Source organism: Myotis myotis, unplaced genomic scaffold (genome assembly GCF_014108235.1).
Source record: "Myotis myotis isolate mMyoMyo1 unplaced genomic scaffold, mMyoMyo1.p scaffold_m19_p_8, whole genome shotgun sequence".
NCBI lineage: Eukaryota > Metazoa > Chordata > Mammalia > Chiroptera > Vespertilionidae > Myotis > Myotis myotis.
Window position 1 is genome coordinate 25,436,272 of NW_023416390.1, and position 16,251 is coordinate 25,452,522.

Here is a 16,251-nt window from a genome sequence, read left to right on the forward strand (position 1 = left end):
TCTAAATAGTTTCTTGTTCAAATTCTTTTCATGAGGTTTGTTTGCTATTAGTAGAAACTTGAAGTTCAGCAGGAGATAGGAGAGAAGGGTTAAGATTACCTCCTTCTAAGCAAGTAGTGTAATTACCTCCTGAGTCCTCAGGAAAGTCTGGCCAAGACACCAAAAAAAGTGACTGAGAAGTTGGTGCCACTTTGAATGGGAGGGGCCTGAGAGTAAGGTTAATGGAACTGAGACACAATGATTTCTCTCCTTACGTAAGTCTTATGTGGCTTTCTGATTTTGTTTGAAAGTGTTGGAAATTATGGTCAGATATTTGAGCGCTCATGTCTAAGTACAATTACATAGTTATTCCAAAATCAAACAGAAATGACTGGCAATTTTGGAATTTCTATAGGTATATCGTTTTCTTAGTACTATCTTGCTTTAAATTTTCAGTTCATGTAAAAATTCAATATAATTTGATATTGTAGAGGAAACTCTATGTGAAGTCATTAAAGTATATTTCATAGTAGTAATAGACCTAGCAAGCAAAATATAGTGCAGACAAGGAAAAATTCCTGGGTGCAGCATTGAAAGACAAAACCAACCAAAATAACCCAAGGTCCTCTTTAGAGCAAAGAATGTGCTACTCTATAACTAAAACCATTTCATATAGTTGTTTATTTACTTAATGAGTTCAGTTTTTAGTTCAGAATAAATAAGATGAAAAAAAGCAATATAAAAAAATCAATAATGATTTATTACTGCCCAAATACTTTTCTCTCTTTTTTTTACTACTAATTAATGAACATTTACTTATATGTTTGCTATTAAAAATTATTTTCACAGAAACCTCATTTTAAAACTAATTTTGGCTGTATCTTAAAAATGTATTCCTGATGGGATATATCTTTTAAAATGTCTCAATATTGATAGAACTATTAATTTGATGTGAAGATTTTAATATGTGTAAGGCAGCTGATAACACCATTAACTGTATTAACTAATTTTTATATGTCTAGGAAATCATGGATCGAATCTACAAAAATGTCATGAATAAAGTAAATGAAATGAGTAGTTTTCAACGTAATCTGTTTATTCTGGCCTATAATTATAAAATGGAACAGATTTCCAAAGGGCGAAGTACTCCCCTGTGTGACCGGTAAGGAAAGGTTCTCCCTCTGGATAATTGAGTTGCTTTGTTCAGATCAATAGCCCTGTTAATTGAGGTAGTGGTAAGAAATAAAATTTATTTAATAAAATTATTGCAATGTTTTTATAAACCAATGTTTTTTTAAAATATATTTTATTGAGCTTTTACAGAGAGGAAGGGAGAGGAATAGAGAGTTCGAAACATCGATCAGCTGCCTCCTGCACATCCCCTACTGGGGATGTGCCTGCAACCAAGTTACATGCCTCTGACGGAATCAAACCTGGGACCCTTTAGTCCACAGGCTGACACTTTATCCACTGAGCCAAACCAGTTAGGGCAAAATAAATTTGTTTTAAAAAGTAAAAGGGATACCCGGTTGGTATGGCTCAGTGGTTGTGCATTGACCTATGAACTAGGAGGGTGACGGTTCGATTCCTGGTCTGGGCACATGCCTGGGTTGCGGGCTCAATCCCAAGTGTGAAACATGCAGAGGCAGCCGTTCAGTGATATTCTCTCTCATCATTGATATTTCTTCTCTCTTTCTCCCTTTCCCTTCCTCTCCTAAATCAATAAAAACATATTTAAAAAAAATAAGTAAGAGGGACTCTTTAAAAATTCCATCTTGCATACAAATATGAGCAATTAAAAGATTGCCATTTTATTTGATAAAAATTTCCATTTACTCGATTTAATAATGTGCTTATATTTTATATGGACACTTATGTGATTTGAATTATTTTAATTATTTCTCTTTGCTTTTAAATTTATTTTAATATGAATATAAAATGGCAATGAAATGTGATTAAATTTTTGTGCTTAAAGTGTTAAATGACCAGTTTTACCACAGGTCTATTAATTTTTTGTTTTTGTAGTGCTAATAGAATAAGATTTAATTATACAATATTGTAGAATTTAGAAATGAAAGTATTATTTTCTAAATTATTCAGATTATTTTTTATGGGAATACTAGAGGCCTGGTGCATGAAATTTGTACACAGGTAGGGTCCCTAGGTCTGGCCAGCAATTAGGACCTCCCTTTCCTGTCTGCTGGCTGCCAGCCAGGGCCTCCCTTTGTTCTGCCCCGCCCCCTTGTGGTCAGCGCATGTCATAGCGAGCAATCAAACTCTCGGTCTCCTGGTCAAATTCCCAAGGGGACACTTTGCATATTAGCCTTTTATATCTATCTTTCTTTCATCTATCTATCTATCTATCTATCTATCTATCTATCTATCTATCTATCTATAGGTATAGATAGATATCTATATCTATCTATATAGATGTAGATATGGGTTAATATGTTTTTCAAATGTTTTACTTTATTTTTCATGTCTTACTTTTAGTTATCTCTTTAGTGAGATATATAACCTACTTTGTAAAGCCTGTTAATATTATTAAATGATTGCCACTTGGTCTTTGCCTTTTTCAAAGTTACTTAAAAAAACAAACCCTTCTTTTGATCAAGGTTGTAAGTAATCTTTTATTAGTGTATTTTCAGAAATGTTTCAATTAAATATTTGAATTATTTTCTTTTTTTAATTTACCAGATATTTTTAAACAATAAACTTATTGGAACTTGAATTAGTGAAAGGTTTTTTAAAGTTAGATTGTTGTATATAAATATGTAGACATCTCTAATGAAGTAAGCTAAAGCAAAAAAAAAAAAAAATAATTTGCTTTTAATACTAAATTTTAAAAAGATACAATAGGATTATTCAGTATTAATATAATGTGTAGTCTAGAATAATATAAAAAAATTGCTCTGTCCATTAGCAAGGGTTTTCCATTATTATATAAAATTAAACCTGACAGTTTTGAATTCAAATATTACTTGAAAAAATTTTAAGAAAAGATCATATCTTCTTTATTTAGTTGAACTTTTAAAAATTAAGATTTAAGTAGTGGATTAAGAGAATCTCTTGAATTGGGTGTGTGGCCGTGGATAAGGCACTTACTATCAAAATTGGGAGATAAGTCTAAATGATTTGGGACATTCCATTCAGCTTTAAAATTCTGTGATTTCTCTGATTAATTTTTCTAGGTTTATTTTCCAGAAAGTTCGGAGCTTGCTAGGTGGAAATACTCGGCTTTTGTTGTGTGGAGGTGCTCCACTTTCTGCAACCACGCAGCGATTCATGAATATCTGCTTTTGCTGTTCTGTTGGCCAGGGCTATGGACTCACTGAGTCTGCTGGGGCTGGAACAATTACAGAAGGTTAGTGCTACCGCAGAGTGGAGTTTCCAGCAGAGGCTGGGTGCTCTGACTCTCATTTTTGGATATGGGTTGTTTTCTATAAATATGTTGAAGAGGGTTTACGGTATCTTTCTGGCACAGTAGTGGTAAATTCCATGTTCTGTGATTATTTACATAAGGGTTTAGAATGTATTAGGTATATCTAATAGCAATTCAGCTAGAGGAGTTTCTCATGCTAAATTATAAACTAGGGAATATTATAAACTAATTAGCATTCTAGAAAAGAAGTTTTAGTAAAAAGCATTGGCTGTATTCTATACACTTATGTCAGTTCTTAAGTTTTGTTTATGTAGAAAATTAATGTGTTTTGTCTAGTTGTTTAGGTATGTGTATTAAGGCTCAAATTCAGAAATGTTTCAGGTCTAGAGAATATAGTTTTCATCCTTCCCATGGTGATGTGGTTGAGGAGGAGATCCTCCTGTTCCCCAGGTGGTTCCCAGGTGAACCCCATAGGGCCTCATGTGTCCCTTGTGCGGGAGGAAGTTACTTTGCTTCCTATATTAGATGCGTTTCTACTTTGTATTTTTTGGATACTGATAGATAATTGAACCTCCTCACTGCTGATTGTTGAGTACTTCTTTGTACTCTTCATGTGCCAGGTTTATCTTGCATTACTCCTGTATTTTCCTGTTTTCAATTATATTCTCTGTATTTTATATATTTTTGTTTTGTGGGAAATAAACAAGCATTCTTAAGTACCTGCATATATGGTTTCTTTTCTTGAGGATCTTAATTTCTTTTTAAGATTCACATTGAATGTATGTTTAATCAGTTACAGTTTGTTGTAAATAAAACTCTGTAAAGTATTAAATATTGGCATTTTATTTCTGATAAATGGTAGGTTCTTTTCCCAAATTCTTGAAAATTAGCCATCTTAATCTCCAGCCTGGTCTTTGAACTCTCACTGCGTGGCATAACTGGATATGTGAGGGAGACTTCTGAGGTTGTCATTTCTGAAGACGGGGTGCTATAAAATCATGAACCAGGCGGCTTCTTAACACTAGAAAGACTGAAATTTAGTATATACCTATATTGCCCAAAAGCAGTCAAAATGACTGCATTGTGAAAGAATAATATCGGAGCATTCTTCACTTACGTTCCTTAGCTTTTCCAATAACTCACTTCTATTCGACATTTCTTTCATGAATTTAGGGCGCAAAAGAAATACAATAAACAACTTATTAGAACAAGTATCACTGCATAAAGATTCGAATAACAAGTACTAGTTTAGCTTATTGAGCAACTGCAACTTATGAAGTATCGACAATTTATCATGTACTTGTATGTTATCATGTGACGGTAATCGAAAAAAAATGAAAACTGTTATTTCAATACAGAGCCGAACTGGTCATATAAGAAATTTACTCAATTCAATAATAAGAGTCTAAAATTTCCCAAGCAGTCAAAATGACTGCTTTTGGGCAATATAGGTATAACACACACACACACACACACACACACAAATATATATATATATATATATATATATATATACATATACCGGAAATGAAGGAGGGGGAGGTAACTGCAATTATTAATAAACGCATTTATATGTTGTACAAAAAGTCACAAAATTCTAAGACATTGTGTCCTTATATATATAATTGTTTTTCTAATTGAAATTAAAAAGCAGTCAAAATGACTTCCTTGGGCAATCTAGTGTTAAATGAGAGAATCAGTCCCTGATATAAAAAAATGAGGTACGTGAGGAATCTGGGGACCTGGAGCAGGCTATGTGCCCTCTAATGGGGACTACAATTACTGATGTGCTGGGAAGGTGGGCCCATTGTTCCTGGAGATTGCACCTTTACATGTAAAATGTCTTGATTTTTTAAGTGTCAATAATCAATTTAGATTAAAAACAATGCAAAACAAAAGGAAAACTCAATGTGGGCCACCCAGCCTGTGGTTCACAAGTTTGTGACCTGCTTTTAAGGATTCTTAGATTCTTAAGGGATATCTAAGCTTTGGGATAAATCATTGTTTTTGGTAATTTAAAAAAATGAAGCCATTTATTAACTACTTTAACCAAAGACTTTTTTTTCATTTGCCTTTTAGTGTGGGACTACAATACTGGCAGAGTGGGAGCACCTTTAGTTTGCTGTGAAATCAAATTAAAGAACTGGGAGGAAGGTAATAACATATTTTAACCACAAAACATTAATGTGTATAGTATTAAACTTTAAAATTAGTATTGTGCTGCCTGGCAGCCAGTGTAGTTCAGTGTTTGTCGACCTATGAGCCAGGAGGTCATGATTCAATTCTTGGTCAGGGCACATGCCTGGGTTGTGGGCTCAATTCTCAGTGTGGGGCATTCAGGAAGCAGCCAGTCAATGATTTTCACCATTGATGTTTCTATCTCTCCCTTCCCCATCCTCTCTGAAATCAATAAAAATGTATTTTAAAAAATTAGTATTGTGCTTCATTTTCTTCCTTATGTAGAATATAAAAGTACTCATTTTTGTCCCTTATTAATAGATATATTTTATCTACAGCTATATGGATGCATTTACTTTGCTTGATTCAAAGATGATTCTGAAGAATTGTAATTTTTTACTTTGCTTATTATTTTAGTAAATAAATACAAGTAACAATTATGGCAAAAAAACAAATGTGCTGCCGAAACCGGTTTGGCTCAGTGGATAGAGCGGCGGCCTGCGGACTGAAGGGTCCCGGGTTCGATTCCGGTCAGGGGCATGTGCCTGGGTTGCGGGCACATCCCCAGTGGGAGATGTGCAGGAGGCAGCTGATCGATGTTTCTCTCTCATTGATGTTTCTAACTCTATATCTCTCTCCCTTCCTCTCTGTAAAAAATCAATAAAATATATTTTTAAAAAATGTGCTAAGTAAATATGTCAGTTAGTTAGGCATAATCATAACTTTTATTTTGTAGAAGCAAATTAATAAAATCTATTAATAAAATTTTACATATTTTTTTTTTTTGTCTTTTCCATGAGGTCTTCAACCCAGAATTATCAGAAGGAAATTTTTACTATAATTTCATAAAAATCTGTTGTTATATGCACTTAAATATTAATTACTTTTTAAAAAATCCTCACCTGAGGTTGTTTCTTAATTGATTTTTGAGAGAGAGGATGGAGGAGAGAGAGAAACATTGATTAGTTGCACCCCAACCAGGGATTGAACCCACAAGCTAGGTATGTGCAACCTTTTTGGTATATGGGATGATGCTCCAACCATTTGAACCACCCGGTCAGGGCAAATACTAATTACTTGAAAATTTTTTTATTTAATTTTGTTAACATGTAAATATTATTTATGATTTGTTTGAATGCTTTTTTTCTTTTATACAAAGTAAAGATAAAGATTCTAAGGCTGAGATATTAATTTTTTAATGAATATGTTTAATAAATTTAAACTTGGAGTATTCTGAAATTATCTGTAAGAAGAAGTCTATATAGGAATTTGATTTGATTCAGAAATTTATTATTCTCTTATTAAATGCATTATTTAATACTTTTATTAGTATATTAGTATGATATTTAAGAATATTTACCGAATTTTTAAAGTTTACCTGTGTAGTATATGTAATTATTTTATACAATAGATGTTAGATTTTTGAATAATTTTCTCCTCAGAATAGTAGTTTAAAAGCATAAGTGCTTATGTTTAAGCACCTGAAGTTTTGTGCCTAAAACTTCAGTTTTACATTGATGAAATTTGTTAATTCATAGTATGTGCCTTATTTCCTTTGGGAAATTCTAATTGGATTGAAATCAGATGTCCCTGTTTAGAAACAGTTTCAAATTTTCACATGATGCATATAGGGATAAAAATACCGAATTAACTCTAAATTATTCTGCTTCTTAGGTGGATACTTTAATACCGATAAACCACATCCCAGGGGTGAAATTCTTATTGGTGGCCAGAATGTGACAATGGGATACTACAAAAATGAAGCAAAAACAAAGGCTGATTTCTTTGAAGATGAAAACGGGCAGAGGTGGCTCTGTACTGGAGACATTGGGGAATTCGATCCTGATGGTTGTTTAAAGATTATTGGTGAGTGTCTCATACTTTTTTGTGAATGTGGGTGTTTCTGAAATAGTTAACAAAAGAGATGCTGCGTATTTAGAGAAGCTGCTTAATAATGTAAGAATGTATCTTTATGAAATGTTGGTATGGCCTGTTGCATCATCCATGGAATATAAAAGTTTACAGTTAGGGGTGTGTGGAATTATAAGGTGAGACAGGTAAAGAGGTCTCAGAATCTGTTCAGCAGCAGTGGTATCTTATTATTCGTTAATCCTTAAAGAGTCAGAATTGTAATAGGGAACATTGATTTCTGTGACTTCTTTAATGTCTAGAGGTTATTGGACATCTTCTCTCCTGTCGGGACATGACCTTGCCTCTCCTATGAGAACACAGGAAGGCCTGACAGCTCAATGGGGTGACAGATACCTTCCCCTGCTCTTCCCTGAGGTTCTCTTCCTCAGTCACTGGCATTTCTCACCTGGGAGAAGATGCTTAGTCAGCACCCCATATCTAACCCACAGCCCATTGATTGACCTTATGACATAGGCCTCATGATCATTATATCTCTCTGTCCCTGTTATCCTGGTAGTATGTTAGGCTGCCCCTTCTCTGACCATATAAATGCTGACCCAACTGGGCCACTTCCTGCTGAAACCTATTAGTGGCTCCTAGAGGCTCAGTTCAAGGTTCCCCTGTTGTGTGGCCTGGTTCACATCTCCACTTTCATCTCCACTTCCGGTGGTTTCTTCCTTCTCTACTGTGGTAATTTGAGCTGGCACATCTCTTTTCTCTGCCATCACTGGTCCACTTGACTGTTGCTCATTCTTCCCTCAAGACTCAGTTCAATTTTTTCCAAAGCAGCAGGTTGGAGAGTCTTAACACTTAGCACTACCATAGTGCATTGGAAAGATATGTTTTTGCAACATGTATCTTTCCAGGTAGAGTAATTGTTCAGGTGGCACTGAGTATATTCTTTACCTCCCTGGCATTAATGTGTACCAGGAACATACCTGTTTAGCGGAATATGACCAAAGCCCTGATGAGGGGAGGCCCTTATTTAGAAGCTAATTAAAAAAAAGAATGTATCTAATAATGTCAAAATTAGGACTTAGTTTTATTACATACTTGTAATTTTAGCATAAGTATTATTAATGAACTTAATTGATAGCAAATTGCTTAGGGAATGGCTAGTATTTATGTGTCTTAAAGGTGTTATTAATGTTATCCTGCCATGTATCCCCCTCCTGGCCTTTATCTTGCACAGATCGTAAAAAGGACCTTGTAAAACTCCAGGCAGGAGAATATGTTTCTCTTGGGAAAGTAGAAGCAGCTTTGAAGAATCTTCCACTAATAGATAACATTTGTGCATATGCAAACAGGTAAGAAAGTAGAATTCATGCAACTTTTACTTAGAACATTTCGTGTGCTGTTGGCATTTCCTTCCTATGTGGGTCTTCTTTGTAAACTTGTACCAAGAACTCTTCCTTCTGATCTGTTGTCTCTGGGAACAGCCTCTTCTCATTACAGCCATTCACCCACCAATTCTTACCTTTTCATACTTCCCTCCTCATCTCCCTCTGTGTCTGTTTTCTGCTTTACATCTTATTGCAGTGTCTTCTGTGGTAAGGAGGTGAAGAAGAGAAAGTCCTCCTTCCTGCCGCCTGCCTCCTTCCTGCCTCCTTCCTAGTCCTAGCTACCTGTCCCTCTGCACAGGGAGGCTTCCCAGAGCCAGTCCAGAGGAAAGGGAGTACAGAAAGGAATTGTGGGTTGTGAGCCTGCTTGGGATCCTGATCAGGGCTGAGAGCTTCTTCCTTAAGCTGTGTTAAAGCTCATGATGACTTAAAGGCAGCTGGGAAGGGGAGTTTAAAGTTAAAATCCTAGAAGCACATTCTCGGAAACTGTGTTGGATTTTATATACTTCCTTATTTATTTAATCCTCACCCGAGAGTATTTTTTCCATTGATTTTTAGGAAGCATGGAATAGAGAGGGAAAGAGAGAGAAACATTGATGTGAAAGAAACACATTGATTGGTTGCCTCCTGCATGAGCCTGACCAGGGCCCAGGCCAGGGAGGAGCCTGCAACCAAGGTGAAAATGTGTTGGATTTTAGATTGGTGTTCTGATTACACTTTCCCTGGCAGTAGCACGTGATGTAATTATTCTCCAATGTAATGACCCAAGTATTGTGTGGCCAGCCTAGGAACCTGACTACAGCAGTTTATATAATAACTAGAGGCCTGGTGCATGAGATTCATGCACTGAGGGACTGGGAGGGGTGGGGGGAGGTGGTGGTGTCCCTCAGCCCAGTCTGCGCCCTCTTAGAGTATTCGTGCACTGGGGGTGGAGGGGGGGGGGTTGGTGCGGGGGGCTTATAGTATTCGTATTCGTGCACTGTGCGGGGGGGGGGGGGTGAGGCGCGGGGGGGGGGGGGGGTTGTCCCTCAGCCCAGCCTGCGCCTCTTACAGTCCAGAACTCCTTGGGGGATGTCCGCCTGCAATGGAGGCAGGAGAGGCTCCGGCCACTGCTGGTGCTCTTGTCAGCTGTGAGCCCATCTTCTGGCTGAGCAGCACTCCCCCTGTGGGAGCATACTGACCACTAGGGGGCAGCTCCTGCGTTGAGTGTCTGCCTCCTGGTGGTCAGTGCGCGTCATAACGACCGGTTGTTCTGCCATTTGGTCAATTTGCATATTATGCTTTTATTATATAGGATTATGAAAAAATAAGCTCTGGTATCAGAAAAACCAATTTTGAAACAGATTTTGAGGTACAGCCCCAGGTAGATTTATTAAATTTATATATAAATGATTTGGCCCTTTAATGAAGTATTTTTGTTAATGACACGGTTCTGGGTTCTACTTGTATGTTATTAACCAGAATTGCCCAGAATTCTCTTCCTGCTGTTGCTGCTACGTTATGACGTTCCTGCCTTTAGCAGGCAACTTGGCTCCTCTTTCTTTTCTTTTTTTAATATATTTTTATTGATTTCAGAGAGGAAGGGAGAGGGAGAAAGAGATAGAAACATCAATGATGAGAGACAAACATTGATCAGCTGCCTTCTGCACGCCTCCACTGGGGACAGAGCCGGCAACCTGTGCATGTGCCCTGACCAGGAATTGAACCATGACCTCCTGGGTCATAGGTTGACACTTAACCACTGAGCCACACCAGCTGGGCTTGGTTCCTCTTTCAACATAAATTCTCATGATAGCAAATGAAAATCAGTATAATCACATTACTATGATTTATTGCCAACTTTCTTTAGATACAGTTTCTTATTTACATTAGCTTTTATTTTTGTTTAACCTGTTGATGTGAATTATTGATTTTTTTAAAGATGAATTTTCTAATATTTGTTGTTTTCTTTTTAAACTGTATACATGGCACTATTCCTGTGCATATTTGAAAATGATCATGAAATGTTATAATAAGGTTTATTTAGCAATGAACTCTGCCAGACATTGGAACGTGCTGTGAGTCAGACAGAAAAGGAGGCTGTTGTGTGAACTCAGTATGCCAGTGCCCGGTGTGCCTCATGCATTTTCTGTAAAGCAGTAAAAGGATTGGCTACTAAAATGTCAGCGCAATCATAACCAGCTAAATGGTGTGCCATTCAATGACCTTGCTAAGTTATCCTTTGTCTATTTCAGTTACCATTCTTACGTCATTGGATTTGTTGTGCCAAATCAAAAGGAACTAACAGAACTTGCTCGAAAGAAAGGACTTAAAGGGACGTGGGAGGAGCTGTGCAACAGCTGTGAGATGGAAAATGAGGTACTCAGAGTGCTATCTGAAGCTGCTATTTCAGGTGAGTGCTTCTTACAGTGATTCTGTGAACTGAGGTGGGATGAGAGCACTTAAATTATTTATCCTATTATATTACAAGGCCTAGGAAACCAATCATATTTTCCTACCATTAGTCCCCTTTTCAGGCCCTGCAACACACAGGTCATCCATTCCCATGATGCACATGCCTCAATGTTCTTATCGCTGCAGCTTCATTTTCTCTGTTTTCCCCTACTGTTTTCAATGCCCTGCTCAGTGTCCTGACCACCATAGCCCCCAGGGAATTGTCAGATTCTTCTCTACACTTTCTGTACTGGGAGTTGGTGTTTCAACTTTTGTCTGTTCTGAATAATGCAGCTATGAACATTTGTATACAAGTTTTGGTGTAGATGCATTTATTTCTCTTGGGTAAATACCTAGGAGTGATATTGCTGAGCCTGTGTTAACTTTGTTGGACCTTTTGAGGATTTACCAGATTATTTTATAGAATATTTTTTCCAATTATTTTTTAAAATGGTAGCACCGTTTTACATTCCCACTAATGTTGTATGAGGCTTCCAGTTTCCTTGCATCCTTGCCAACACTTGTTATTGTCCATCCTTTTGATAGCCCTTCTAGGGGTATGTAGTGGTACTTCATTGTGGTTTCGATTTATGGCTCATGATATGGAGCATCTTTTCATGTACTTGTTGGCCGTTGTATAGCTTCTCTGGGCAAATGTCTGTTCAGGTGCTTGGCCCATTTTTTAATGATGTTATTTGTCTTTTTATTATTGAGTCTTATCAGTTATTTATCTATTCTAGTTACAAGTCCATTATCAGATATGTGATTTGTAAATATTTTCTCCTATTCTATTGATTTTACTTTCTTGATGGCATCCTTTAAAGCACAACAGTTCTATATTTTGATAAGATACAGTTTATTTAAATTTTTCCTTTTGTTGTTTATACTTTTGGTATCACATCTGAGAAACTTTTGCCTGATCCAGGTCGCAAAGCTACCCCCAGTGTTTTCTAGTTTTCACTCTTACATTCAGGTCTTAATCCATTTGGAGTTAATTTTTATATGTGATGTGAAGAAGGCATCCAACTTCATTCCTAATCCAAATCTATAGTGGTCAGGTTTACAGCACAGACTCAGTGGGTTATATAGATTAAGAGACTTAACTGTAAGAAGTTGGTGTACATGGTTATTGGGGCTGGTGGGCAGGGTTGGGACTCTGGAGAGCAGATTGTTGAAGGGTCCACAGCAAATTACTTCTGTGGGGGCTGCCTCAGCTCTAAGGCCTTTAACTCATGGACCATACCCACTGAGATGATCTAGGATAACTTATGTCATTCTATATAATAAAAGGGTCATATGCAAATTGACCCTAACTGCGGAACAACCAGGAATGACTGGTTGCTATGATGCGCACTGACCACCGGGGGCAGACCTCAATGCAGGAGCTGCCCTCTGGTGGTCAGTGCGCTCCCACAGGGGAGCGCCGCTCAGCGAGAGCCGGCTCATGGCTGGCCAGCGCAGCGGCGGTGGGGGAAGCCTCTTCCACCTCCGTGGCAGCGCTAAGGAAGTCTGACTAATGGCTTAGGCCTGCTCCCCATGGGAAGCAGGCCTAAGCCATTAAGTCGGACATCCCCCAAGAGCTCCCAGGCTGCCAGAGGGCACAGGCTGGGCTGGGGGGGGCCCCCCCCCCCCCGAGTGCATGAATTTTCATGCACCAGGCCTCTAGTCTATACCAATAAAAGGGTATTATGCTAATTAGACCGGGAGACCTTCTGAGAGACCTTCTGGATTTCCTTCCAGACAAAGCCATGGTGTCGGGGTCGAGGCAGAGGCAATTAGGGGTGATCAGGCCAGGACGGGAGGGCAGTTGGGGGTGATAAGGCTGGCGGGGGGGGCAGTTGGGGTGATCAGGCTTTTGGGGTGTTAGTTGGGGACAAGCTGGCTGGCAGGAGGGGGCAGTTGGGGGCAAGCAGGCCAGCAGGGGGACAGATGGAGGGAGCAGGCCGGCAGGGGGGCAGTTGGGGGTGAGCAGGCCAGCAGGGGTGGGCAGTAGGGGGCATTCAGGCCAGCAGGGGCGGGGGGGGGGCAGTTGGGGTGAGATCAGGCCGGCAGTGGGGGGACAGTTCGGGGCGATCAGGCCGGCAGGCAGAGTGGTTAGGGGCGACCAGGCAGGCAGGCAGGCATGTGAGCAGTTAGGAGCTAGCAGTCCCAGATTGCGAGAGGATGTCCGACTGCCGGTTTAGGCCCAATCTGTGGGATCGGTCCTAAATCGGCAGTCGGACATCCCCTGAGGGGTCCCAGATTGGAGAGGGTGCAGGCTGGGCTGAGGGACACTCCCCCCCTCCCCCACACGAATTTTGTGCACTGGGGCACTAGTGTAAAATAAAAACGATTATAGACTTAATCACACCCACAAAATACCTTCCAGAGCAGCACGTAGGTTAGTGTTTAATTTAGTAACTGGGAACTCTAGCCTAGCCCAGGTGACACATAAAACTGACCATCACAGTCCATCCCTCGTCACCTTGGCACTCTTGTACAAATTCCTTAAACCACAGTTAATTTCCAAGTAAAGACAATAATCGAGTCAGACTTCCACCGAACATGATACAACTGTCCTGCCTACAACTGAAAATACCTTTCCCCAGAGAGGATGCAAACCCGAGTGATGTTTATTCTTCTCCTTTGCTATCCTGTGTTAAATGCTGTGATAAAATCAACTTATTAATACATATTATGGTAAGAGAAAAGGGGGAAGGAAAAAAATATTTGCTTAACATATATATTCACAACAAAATAAAAAATACTCAGTTATTTGAGCCCTCATTTCTGTGTTTATTTTTCTAAAACACTGGTTTAAATCATGTCACGAGTAAGGCCATAGTGGGCGATGCTGAGCAGTCTCCCAGCGCTGGCTTTTCAGCCTCCCCCACGTCTCCGAGGTGTCAGACTCCCGGCCCTTAATTCCGATGGTCCCAGCCTTACTGGTTTCTGTGCTCATGGAGGTTTTCCTCTTGACACCATTCCTGAATTATTGTAATCATTGAAGAATAAGACCTGTTGGTTACCTATAAGTTAAAATTAACATATCTCTTGTTTCCAAGACACTTGTACCTTTCATTTAGTACTTTATCTATATGTAAATTATTATGGCTAGGTATTTACCCTTATTAGATTATATACCACTTGAGGGTAGAAACCTTAGTTTTGTATTTTTTAGAGAGGGTTTAGTGAAGTACTTTACTTTACACAATATTTTTCAGTAAATATTTGTTGAATGAATGCTAGAAAAATAAGTCATTCTTACTAAGGAAGTGCATTTCTTCAAAACTACATCTCCCCTCTCTCCTTTTCTCGCTCCACTATTGAGAATCTACTGGGTATCAGTGTGTTAGGAACATCATAGTGAGCAAACATTCTGCCTTTATAGCTTATCAGAGAATATCCTGGTTCAGTGACAGGAGTCTTTTTTTAACTTTATTACATTTTTGTTTTTGACATGATTATGCTCTTTATAATAAATTTAGAGAAAACGAATAGGTGTAAAGTAAAAAGGGACATTTCTTTATTCTTAATTTTGAATCCATCCCCTAGAGGTGTATACAGTTTATAGTTTACTATGTATCCTTTTGTCCTAGCATCTAGATGCATCTAAGTTTATCTAATATTTAAAAAAAACAAACCTTGCCTTCTTTTTAAACCTAGAATATGTTGCAAAACTTTATACACCCATACCATATAGTTCTAACTCATTTTTGATGACTGGAATTGCATTAATTTTTATGCCTAAATCATAAATTTATCTCATTATATTGATGGGTATGTATTTAATTTCTTTTCGCTATTCTAATTCTTATACGTACCTTTTTTTTTTTTTTTTTTTTTTTTAACTTATACTAGCATTTCTGAGGGATAACTTGCTTGGAAGAGAGATTCGTGGGCGGTTGCTTGTGCATTTTGATGGGCACTCTGACTCTTTGCTAAGAATTTCAGTGGTACATTTTTCATGACTTTGTATTTGTATTTTTCCCCACACCATCTCAGCAAGTCTGGAAAAGTTTGAAATTCCAGTGAAAATTCGTTTGAGCCCTGAACCATGGACCCCAGAAACTGGTCTGGTGACAGATGCCTTCAAGCTGAAACGCAAAGAGCTTAAAACACATTACCAGGCGGACATTGAGCGAATGTATGGAAGGAAATAATTATTCTCTTGGGCATCAGATTGCTGCAGGGAGCTCAGATCAAATAGGAAAATACTTGAAATGCACGTCTCAAACTGTGAGGCAAACTCCATTCCTCGTACTAAACCTAAACTGTTACTTCTCATGACATCACCATTTTTAACTGACAGGACGAGTAAAATGTTAAGACAGCAAACCTGTGTCTGTCTCTTCTTTCTTCCCCTCCTGCAGTTTCCTTTACCCCCCGGACTGCACTTGTCAGCATGAGGAGTCTCCTGAATCATATGGGGAACAGTGATTTTAAAACCTCAAGTTTTTAAACATGATTTATATGTTCTGTATAATGTTCAGTTTGTAACTTTTTAAAGTTTGGATGTATAGAGGGATAAATAGGAAATATAAGAATTGGTTATTTTGGGGGACTTTTTTACTTACATTATTTAAAAAATGTAAGGTTATGGATGTGAAATTATGTAAATTTCAAATGCTTATGAATCAAATCATTGTTGAACAAAGGCTTTGTTGCTATGTAATTATTGTCTTGTATGCATTTGAGAGAAATAAATACACCCATACTTATGTTTAAGAAATTAAGACTTTGTGAATATATGCCTGACAGTGTCTTCTTTAATACATTTATTTTTTTAAATATATATATATATATATATTTTGATTTCAGAGAGAGGAAGGGAGAGGGAGAGAAAGAAAGGTCAACGATGGAGAGAATCATTGACCAGCTGCCTCCTACACTCCCCCTACTGGGGATTGAACCTGCAACCCAGGTATGTGCCCTGACCCGGAATCCAACCCTTATCTCCTGGTTCATGGGTTGACGCTCAACCGCCACACGGACTGGGCTATTCATTTATTTTTTATTAGATAAAAATGAAGTTTGGTTGGTGCTGCA

The 16,251-nt window shown here is 38.2% G+C and overlaps 1 protein-coding gene across 7 annotated transcripts in view; it reads left to right on the forward strand.

Moving 5' to 3' along the window:
* The window catches only part of ACSL3 (acyl-CoA synthetase long chain family member 3), a 51,834-nt gene extending 35,896 nt beyond the window's left edge, over positions 1 to 15,938 (forward strand). For 3 of the 7 annotated variants that reach the window (XM_036320785.1, XM_036320784.1, XM_036320786.1), the window contains 7 exons: positions 1,002 to 1,141; positions 3,171 to 3,343; positions 5,441 to 5,515; positions 7,214 to 7,405; positions 8,643 to 8,757; positions 11,025 to 11,182; positions 15,208 to 15,938. In XM_036320785.1, the coding sequence (XP_036176678.1) occupies positions 1,002 to 1,141; positions 3,171 to 3,343; positions 5,441 to 5,515; positions 7,214 to 7,405; positions 8,643 to 8,757; positions 11,025 to 11,182; positions 15,208 to 15,365 (1,011 nt within the window). In that variant the 3' untranslated portion in view covers positions 15,366 to 15,938. Of the gene's footprint in view, positions 1 to 1,001; positions 1,142 to 3,170; positions 3,344 to 5,440; positions 5,516 to 7,213; positions 7,406 to 8,642; positions 8,758 to 11,024; positions 11,183 to 13,721; positions 13,903 to 15,207 lie in introns of all 7 variants that reach the window. The other 4 variants (XR_004969609.1, XR_004969611.1, XR_004969610.1 and 1 more) reach the window with 4 other exon arrangements.
* The last annotated feature ends 313 nt before the right edge of the window (positions 15,939 to 16,251 follow it).